This window comes from Mesoplodon bidens, assembly GCF_964165515.1.
Source record: "Mesoplodon bidens genome assembly, chromosome: 5".
NCBI lineage: Eukaryota > Metazoa > Chordata > Mammalia > Artiodactyla > Ziphiidae > Mesoplodon > Mesoplodon bidens.
Window position 1 is genome coordinate 89,307,061 of NC_138161.1, and position 10,678 is coordinate 89,317,738.

The 10,678-nt window shown below is 33.4% G+C and overlaps 1 protein-coding gene across 7 annotated transcripts in view; it reads left to right on the forward strand.

The window, feature by feature from the left end:
- ECT2 (epithelial cell transforming 2) overlaps window positions 1-7,699 on the forward strand; it is a 63,372-nt gene extending 55,673 nt beyond the window's left edge. For 3 of the 7 annotated variants that reach the window (XM_081234163.1, XM_081234166.1, XM_081234164.1), the window contains 4 exons: window positions 2,162-2,269; window positions 3,234-3,380; window positions 4,853-5,120; window positions 6,380-7,698. In XM_081234163.1, the coding sequence (XP_081090289.1) occupies window positions 2,162-2,269; window positions 3,234-3,380; window positions 4,853-5,119 (522 nt within the window). In that variant the 3' untranslated portion in view covers window position 5,120; window positions 6,380-7,698. Of the gene's footprint in view, window positions 1-2,161; window positions 2,270-3,233; window positions 3,381-4,852; window positions 5,121-6,379 lie in introns of all 7 variants that reach the window. The other 4 variants (XM_081234167.1, XM_081234168.1, XM_081234165.1 and 1 more) reach the window with 3 other exon arrangements.
- The last annotated feature ends 2,979 nt before the right edge of the window (window positions 7,700-10,678 follow it).

Consider the following 10,678-nt stretch of genomic DNA (forward strand, 5'->3'; position numbering starts at 1 on the left):
TGGTTTTGCCTGTTACCTGTCTTGTTGGCCCACCAACGTATACTGTCTTTGGCACTGCCCTCAGTCCCACCTCAACCATGGGAATTCAGGCAGTAAGCTTGGGTATCCCTCAGGTGCTGTGCTCACAAAGCCACTAGCATAGATCTTTTGACATGGAACCACTGAGTTCAAGCACTGGTACGCCATGGTCGCGCACCTGGACTGGGTCGAGCACTTGGACCCACCGTAGGAGCTACTGAGTCAGCCCAGACCCCGGCCCCGCCTCTGTGTGTGAGTGCCAGCAGAGCCTGCTATCGCCAGACCTGCCCCAGCCATAGGAGCGCCAATAATCTACTCTGATGTCCTGCAGGCACTGGGTTTACAAAGCTGTCTCAGGTGCACAAATCCACAGATACCTCAGCTGCTAGAACACTCAGATTTCAACCCTGCTTCTGAAGTTGTGCAGCCGCTGGCCATAGGCTAGGGTTTCAGCCCTGCCTCCATGTGTGGGCAGCTCACCCAAGCTTGTTCGCTCCCAAAACACAGAGGCAGAGCCTCACCCTCTGTGAGCACACTGAGAATGAGGCTGCTGTTCCAGGCCCCGCCCCTCCCTTCGAGCTTGCAGGTTAACAATGGGGCATCAATGACAGATCTGGGATCCTTCTTGCGCATGCCCCCGTTTGCAGCTGTGGACCACACTCCAGCCCCTTCAGGCTGTCTCCATGCAGCCAATCCCAGTCTTCTCCTCAGGTCTGTCCTCTGAAGCCCAAGTTTTAGCACTCAGCCCCTGTGTGTACCAGCAGATGTGGGTCCTAGGCTGGGGATTGCAGTGAGATGGCCAGGGCCTTCTGTGCAGGTCTCTCTATGTTCTTCTTGTTGCACACTGGCTGCAGCACTCTCCTCCAAGCTTCTGAAGCTCCCTTTCTCTCCCCACTGATCTCCCCTGCTGGTAAAGCGGCTTCCCAGGGTGAGGGAACCTTTCCTCTTTCATAGCACCCTCCCAGGGGCACAGATCCCATCCCAATTCCTGTTTTCTTTCTTTCACCCTGCCCTGTTAAGTGGTGATCTTTCTTGCATTTTGGTTTTATGAGCTCTTCTGCTGGCATTCAGCAGGTATACTGTAAGAATTATTCCACATGTAGATGTATTTGTGGTATATTTGTGGGAGGAGGTGAGTTCCACTTCCTTCTATTCCACCACCTCCTCTGGTCCTTGATTTGTTTGTTTTTTAAAAATTTCTGTGGGCCAAGAATATGTTGTTATAAATAAAGGATTGTTCCACAAAAAAGTTCATGGAAGGAAATACAGTGCTAGTGCGTACAACAGAGTGCTGACGAGAAAAGAGATGCAGACAGCTTTTTGTAAAGCCAAAAAACTGCTCATTATAAGGAAGAATTTTTTCTCATAGTTCTAGATATCCATATATAAAATGGATTTCTGCAGTATAGTGATTTCCTATTATAGAGATTACTCCTGCATTTATTACAATGTCTGACTACATGGCTTATGCAGTCCTTTCTAAATTCATAACCATGATTCTGAAATGTAAACGGTTAATGGAAAATTTTCCTTAAAATAAAATCTATTGAATTACTAGCCACAGGATGGCTAATAATTCTAGAACTGAAATATAAACAGTTAATGAAGATATTTCATAAAGTAAAATTAACCACAAGATGGCAGCAAACATTTAACTATATCCTGGTTTATACTGTGTTAAACCACAAAATTCTTCCCAGTTGTGAACTTTTGTTAATAAGAAATGTTTGTAAATTCAGATACTAGGCAACTTCAGTTGAGCTCTCTCCTACATTTCAAATATTATGCATAGTAAATTTTTTAAAAGCCCTGAGTCAGTGTCTTATCATTTGAGAACTTTTGCCATGTTGAAGAGAAAATATTTCTATACTCTCTCTCACACACACACACACACACACACACACACACTGTAAAAAATATAAAAATCTGATTCCTTGAATCAGTTTTTGTTCTTGTTATATACTTTTTGAGGCCTTAAGTAAATTTCAGGGTAGAAATTATGTCAAACACATCAGAAATCTTGAGTAACTTCATTTATATATGCTCCCTATGTGTGCATATAAGTTCTTAAAGGTTTGATTTTAGGAACAGTTGTGTATTTTTATTTTGTTTATTTTAAAATAAAAATATTAATTTTCGACAGGAGAATCTTATTTACACTGCTGATCCAGAATCCTTTGAAGTAAATACGAAAGATATGGACAGTACATTGAGTAGAGCATCTAGAGCAATAAAAAAGACTTCAAAAAAGGTGAGTCTTAGTGAAATTATTATTCAGCATATCTCCAAAATGTATTTTTCAGAGTATATTAAAATAGTATTGCCATAGATATCAGGTAGTGTATAAAATAAAGCTGTTATTGGTTCTAGGAAATGGCCTACAGAGATAATAGTCTAGCTCAGTGAATTCTTTGGCACAGTAATTATAACAACTTGTTATCCTTCCCATTATACTTACTATGATACTTCTGATGGTGTTTTAGGTATAGATACGTGTGCATTCATGTTAGAAATTGCCTCAGATACTTTTCAGCAAAGGGCACACAGTAGAGTCAGGAAACCTGGGATCTATTCCTTACCATAAGTGTGTTTCAGACTTCTAATGATGAAGATAGCTTTGCTACTTACCTTACAGTATTGAAGTTGTTGAGGACTACACAAGAATGTTGGTAACAGGGTTTTTTAAAAGTAGAACTAGACTTTTAATTTTACAGGTAAAATTTTGCAACTGTAGTCTACTTGCTAGGTTTATAAGTTTTTTGGTTGTTGTTTTCCTTGCCTTTGAGGGGAGGCTTTATACTTTAATCACCATTGTATCTCTGCATTTAACATACATGATGTATAGTAGATAAACATGTTAACAATGATTTCAAATAAACTCCTACACTTTTTCAATTAAAGAAATTGAGGTTTAAGTGACTTTGGATCAAAGATCTCACAACTAAATTGTAGCAGAATCAGATAACACCCAGGTTTCTTCTCTCATGCCAAATTTTCCCTCCCACTTTCTCCTGCTGGACTAGTGCCCTATGAAACCAAGATGGAGTAATCTACAATGTACTACATTTTCTCACTGCTTTGTCCAAAGAGATTCTAATTTTGCTATATACTTTTTATAGAAAAACTTTTGGTGTGAATTTGGCTTTGTTTACATATAATTGTTCTCATCAGTTAGATTTGTCTAGGTTTTTTAATTAATTGTAATTTAACTCTAGGTTACAAGAGCATTCTCTTTCTCCAAAACTCCAAAAAGAGCTCTACGAAGGGCTCTTATGACATCCCAAAGTTCAGTGGAGGGAAGAAGTCCTTCTAGCAATGATAAGCATGTAATGAGTCGTCTGTCTAGCACATCATCACTAGCAGTAAGTGATTTTGGTTTAATGGGCTAAATGACTCCAAATTTATGAAGTTGGTGTGGAATTTCTTAACTTTTTAAGGATGGAAATATTAATATCTCCATCAATTTTTTGGATATGTCTAAGCATCTGACCTCTTTACTGGGTTAGGTAACAGAAAACCTCACTTAATGAACTAGAGACTTACTTAATGTGTAGTTTGATATGAAATTTTATTGGGATTGAGATGTAGATCTCTAAGAAAGAAACATGTTTCAATCTGGCCTATCACTTACTGATGTAAATAGTGATAGTTCTATTTATAGATTGGCTCCAGTAATATAGCAGAGACTGAGTTTTATTTCTTTCATTATTTCTGTGATGAATATATAATCTCTGAAGCTGTGAATATCAAAGGATGATATGGGTTCTAAATTCATATATATATTTTTAAATGTTTCCTGAGCAATCCAAATTCCCAACAGTGTCAGAATTTCAGTCATTTAAGTAATATTAAGGGCATTTCTAACATTTATTACTGTCACTAAATAGTGATGTATCTGTCCCTTGTAAAAATTCTTAACCTTACCTACTAAGGTTTAAGAAAAACAAGTGACTGTCACTACTTAGCTGTATGTCCTTCAGCAAGTTTCCTATTCTCTCTTATCTCCATTTTTGCAGATGAGAGAAAAGAGGTTAATAGTACTTACCTATGGTGTTATTGTAGAGAGTAAATACACACACACACACACTCACGTATGATGTGATTTTGTACTCAAAAGCAGTTTGAGTAGTGGTTAAGAGCGTGAACTCTGGAACTCTCATGTTCAAATCCAGGTTCTGCTATTTGCTAGCTGTGTGACTTTTGTCAGCTTATTAGAGATCTTCCTGTTTCAATTTCACTGTCTGTAGAATGAATCTAAAGTAGTAGTTGTAAGGATTAAATAAGTTAATATACACAAAGTGCACAAAGGGAGTGCTTTGGTGTTTTATAAATGGTTACCTTTAATTGTTAAAGTTTATACAGAAAAGGCACATAATGCTTAATAACTTATTTTTTTATAAAGCTAGTTAAGTCATTAGTTAATATACATCAAAGGTTACAGCTAATATGAGTATGTTTATACACAACTTTTAATCAAGATTAACCTTCCAGTGAGAGAGAAGGTGTACTTAGTTGATATAAATTTTTACAAAGAAATTTGATTAATGAAAAATATATTGAAATTGACAAAATTTAGCATTCATTTACTAAAATCGGACTGTAAGCTTTCGGAAAGCCAAAGTACTATCCCTTGTTTATTTCCTGCATTTATAGTAACTATTATAAACATTATTGCTTTTCAAATGAAGATAATTGGATTTTATAGAAGAATTTTGGAAAATTAATATATATTATTTATGGTTTTGTCAATTTTATGTAGACAACATAAGAAGTACCTAAAATATCTTTAAGACATTCATGTCCTCTTCTCAATTGCCTATTTCTGTTCTAACAGATTACCCATTCTGTTTCCACAAGCACTATAATTGGATATACTAAGCATGGTTATGTTCAGTGCTCAAACTCTACTGGTGGGCGCTCTCAAAACTCCTGGTTTCGATCTATACGTCATTCTGCCTCACGAGCTAGTTTTTCAGAGATGCTAGAAGGAAATACTGAGTTTTCAAATTTCAAAAAAAGTTCTGTCCAAGTCATCTTTGACATTTGTGAAGAATTAGGAGATATGCCAACCAGTAATGGAAACAAGCCTCGTGAAGTTTAATGTGAGCTTACTAGCTATTTGAAGTTTGCGTTTGTGAAAAAAGAAAGTATTTTTCTCCACTGAATTACTTTTTAGGTGGGTGGGGACTTTTGAATTCACAACTTTATAACTGCTTTGAATTCACAACATAGGCTTAGTAGAATTTCTTTGCTTATTGGCACATAAAGATATGTTTGCAAGATAATTTACTCATAAGTCCAGAAAAAATCAGTCCCATTACCGATTTTCTTATTTATGGAAATGATTATTTAAAAAATAGTAGTAATTGTCCTGTGAAGTGGATTTATATTACAGATCTGATTCTTAATCTTAGATTTATGACATTTATGTAAAGTTTATGCTTTTAATATGGCAAATCATAAAGGTTTTACCTGAGGAAAATGTAAACTATTATACTATCTACTTAAATCATTGCTTTGCTATCACTTGAATGGTAATACTTTACCAACCTAGCTCTTTAAACACTTCATTTTATTTACTACCTAGTTGATGAGAACTTATAGCTAGCTACCTTGCTGGCTCTAAGTTTAGTTACAGTTAGGCATTAATATCTGCTAAAATAAAACAGTACATTTATAATTTGTTTTGATTTACACCCCCTCTTGAGTGTTTGGTATTCATGTCTATGTTTCTTTGTTATTAAAAATCTGATGATATTTAACTTTGACACTCTGAAACAATAAGTTTAGACAGCTTAGTATATTAATAATCTCTATTATCAGAAGCACTGCTGTTTTGCTCAATTTTTATATGGAGCAAAATCATACATACACACAAACACATACAGACATATAAATATGGGTTGCATACATAATATAAAAACTCTTTCAGAGTTTTTGACTTTTAATTTAGAAAATTATTTCCCATGAAGTAATTTTACTCCTCTTAATTCTGCTTTATGATTAAGTTAAGAAGAAACCACTAGGGTTTGTCTTTTTAACCTCAAAACTTATCTTCTAATTTATAATTTTAAAAAACCTGAAACACTAAGCATATATCTGTTTCAACTGAGTTCATATGTAGTAAACTAGTCCATCCATTTGTTTCTTGTTTTCAGAATACTAAAATAGTTTTGATTATGTGTTCTCCCCACCCTTCCCCTAATTTTAAGTTTCTGTTTATTTAAAGAGTTTAGATTTTTCAGATGTCTTAATTGTTATGATAATTTGTAAAATGTAAAAATGACATGTCTGATACTAAACTGTATATTACAATTTTTAAAAGAAAAAACTTTAAGTACAAAATATTTTGTCTTTACAGGGCATCCCATCTCCTTCCCTTGTCAGCCTTCCTTCCTTCTTTGAAAGGAGAAGTCATACTTTAAGTAGATCTACAACTCATTTGATATGAAGCTTAAAAAAGTCTTAATTTGTAGAAACTTTTAAACAACCTCATATTCAGATAAGAAACTGACTTAAATGGTACTTGTCGTTAGCACTTGGTGAACGCTGGAAAGAAGGTAACACTAAACTATGCCATCTTATTTTCTTCTTGAAAGAGTAAGGTAACCTCTTACAGTTTTTGAGTTAATTCATGTAAAAAATTATATTGATTTTGATGTAATTTTTCTCTTTGTTGAATCCAATTGAAGACCAATCATTTAAGTTATTCATGATATTAGTAACTTTGCCACGTGATACAGTAAATAATTTTATTGGCTGACGCCAGATACTGCTGTGAATCTCTTTGTATAGTGTCCATGAATGAATTTTTGGAAATAATTATCTGTGTATCTCAATTTGTTCAGAAATTAATTGATACCACAGTACTTACTAGATAAAAACCTGCATAGATCTCTGAATAGTGGGTTCTTGGTCCACATGTGCTATTTAAAGTAGTTATTTAACTGCTCCCTTTGCAGTTTATTTTATAAATAAAGATACAGCATGTGGATTTTAAAAGATTTGCCACTATTAACAAGAATAACAGTTAAAGGAGATGGTTTTCAAAATACGCTTGCAAATTGAGATAAGGGCAGAAAGATTAGAAAATAATGTATATTTTGCACAAACATGATACTGGTGTATACTTGTAGCTGTTTAAGGGACAATATACTTATGATGATTTTAGCCACTAGCAAATCTTGATTTAGTTTGATAGTGTGTGAAATTTTATTTTGAAGGATAAGACCATGGGGAAATTGTGGTAAAGATTGTTTATATTCTTTATGAAATAATTCTAAAGTTGGCTAACCTGCTGTAAAATACATAGATATGTGTATGGTCAAATTTTTATCATGGCCTCGTAATTAAGTGTAAAACTGAAATACATTTATTTGCTTTTGTAAAATATTTTTCAAACCCTGATGTTATCTTTCACAGTAGTCTTTTTTTTTTAAAGTCAGTAATACAAATTAATCAAGTTCCTATGAATAAATCCATTTTTATTTCCTACCTGTTTAGGGAGTACTGCAAATGTTTAATTGTCACTTAACAATTTTCAGTTATCAGTTATAATAGTTTAACTGACTATATAGATTTTTTTCTGTGCCACATATGTACCACTTTTAAATAGTAAATGATCCTTTATTGCTATATTATAAAAGCAGTTGTATTAGGAAGAACTTTGTAAATAAATACTTAAAACTCAAGTATATTTTATGTTTCATGTTTTAAACAGTTCTTTCAGACAAATTTTCATAGGCCAGTATGAATGCTTATATCAACCTTTGCTCTGTTGTGTATTTGCTTGCATATTTATTACTTATTCCTCCCTTTATTAGTATTTGTAAGCATTATGTATACTGGGCAATGTGTAAGTTAGGAGTCTTTAGTCTGGAATCTACTTTGCAGAATGGAGGTAGTGAATCCTATGATAGTTTATATAAAAGTTTGTGTTTATGTGCATGTATGCATTTTTTTCTGGCAGAAAATACACAACTTTTATCATTGTATTGGGATGGAGGGAGCTATGGTTGCCTCCAAAGATGTGGGTTTTCCAGGGAGAGGAAGTGATGTGAGAAAAGGCATGAAGTTGGAAATGTATTGGATGTTCACTGGCAAAGTGTAGCAGGTAGTTAATTTTAACTTCAAAGGGAGCTTTAAAGTCAACGTGGGAAGGTACTATTACCCAGGAGTGTGGATGCAGGAAGATGTGAGCAAATTGGAACTCATTACTGCAACAGAATACCACAATTCTCATAGACATATTTCTAGAAAAATGTAACTTATTAATACTATAGGAAGAAATAGAACACATATAAATGTTCCTATAAACACTCTAGAAATGGAATCCACATTTAAAATTATTCCTAGAGAAAAATCACCGGACCCAGATGGCTTCACTGGATAATGCTATTCAATATTTAATGAAGAATTAATACCAATCTTATACAAATACTTAAAGAGAATAGAGGAACTTCCCATCTCATTTTATGAGTTCTGGATAACTTTGGGCATTTTAAGAAATGTTAATCCTATTTGTGAAAATACATGCAATATTTCAAAATGTTAACAAATGAAATATTGTAATACATAAGAAGAATAGTATGTCATAACCAAGTTGGGTTTATGCCAGGCACACAGGGTTATTCTAATTTTAGATAATTTGTCAGTATATTTTCCTAATAGGTTAAGGGAAAAAAATTATATTACCTCTATAGTTGCAGGGAAAACATCCGATAAATTTGTCTCTTGTGATCAAACTTTTTGCAGATTAAGAGTAGAATGGAACATCCTTAAACTGATAAAAGATTATCTACCAAAAAAACTGTAACAAACATCATACTTAATGATGAAACCTTGGCAACATATTCTTTGTGATCAGAAAGGAGAGGGGTGCCTACTTCACCTTTAATCAACATTTTAATGTAGTCCCTCCCAGTGCAGTATTGTAAGAAAAAGAAATGGTATAAAAATTAGAAAGGAAAAACCAATGCTGCTGTTATTCACAGATGATATGATTGTGTAGATAGGAAATCCTAAAGAATCTACAGATAAGTTACTAAATTAAATTCTGATTCAAAATCAGTATACAAATATGAATTATATTAATACCAGCCACAAACAGGTTGAAAATGCTTTTTCTTAAAAGATACCTGTTACAATAGCATAAAAACCACTGAAGTACTTAAGAATAAATCTAATAAAAGATGTACAAGATCTTACAGAGAAGACCATGGGACTTTATTTACATTAATTAAAGACCTTAATAGAGATATTATACCATAGTCATGGATTGGTTACTTTACTTTTGAAAAATGTTTTCCCCAAATTGAATTATAGATTCAAACAAAGCCAGTCAAAATACAAAGTGTGTGTGTTTGTGTGTGTGTAAAATGACAAATTGTTTTAAAAATTTATACGGAAATACAAGAGTTATGAATAACCACTCAGTTGAGGAAGCTTTATTAGAAACAAGGTTTATTATAAAGTCGTAGCAATCAAGATGTTGAGGTGTTTGAAGTTTTGGTGTACTGAACACAGATTAATGGATTATAATTGAAAATACATAAACAGACAAAAGTAGCACTTTAAAACATTGGGGAAAAAACAGTCTGTTCAATAAATGGTGCAGAGAAAAATGGGTATCTTTATTAAAAAAAGAAGAGAAGGAAATTAATTTCTTCAATGCTATACAAAAATGAATTTTAAGGGAATTGTAGACCTAAATATGAAAGGTAAAGCTATAAAGATTTTACTAGGTAATATAGGAGAGTATCTTTAATCTGTTGGGTTGGAAAAGAGTATTTAAACATGTTACTTTGTTTAAGCTAATTATAGTGGGAAAGATTGATAAATCTACATTAAAATTAAGAACTTCTAGTCATGAAAAGACATCATTAAGAGAGTAAAAGTCACAGAGTAGATGTTTGCAATTTATGCAACTGACAAATGACTCATATCCAGAATATGTAAATAACTTAAATCTGAAAAATCAGACATCTCAATAGAAAAAAAGACATTTTACAGGTGAGAAACCCAAATGGCTAATAAGTTTATTAAGAAATGTTCCTCATTCATAATGCAGAAAATGAAAGTAAGATACCATTGCACATGCACCATATTTGCTTAGTTAGTACAAATGGGAAGCAGAGAAGTCTCTTCCACTGCTTGTAGGAGTGTAAATTGTATAATCATTTTACAAAACGCTTGGGCATTAAGCAGTAGGTTTAAGATATGCACACCTTAAAACCAAACAGTTGTAATCCCAGATATTTATTTCAGGAAGAATAGGCACACGAATACCAGAATCCATGTACAGAAGAATGTTCATAGCTACATTATACATAATAGCCTGAAAATGAAAAATCAGAAATTTATATCAACATTATAATGGATGAATATACTGTATTATAGTCATGCATTGAATGAACTCCTGAACATGCAATTACCTGGATAAATCTTGAGAGTATTGAGTGAAAGAAAGCAGATATAAAAATAACTTTTTAAAATTCTATTTATATAAAGTTTAAAAATTGACAAAGTGATACTTTATTGTGTAAGGTTGTAGAGTTATCTGGTAAAAGTTTAAAGGCAAACAAGAAAATTGTTACTCTAAAAGCCAACATAATATAACCTCCATGTGGGAAAATGAGGAAGGGGCACATGGGAACTTAGG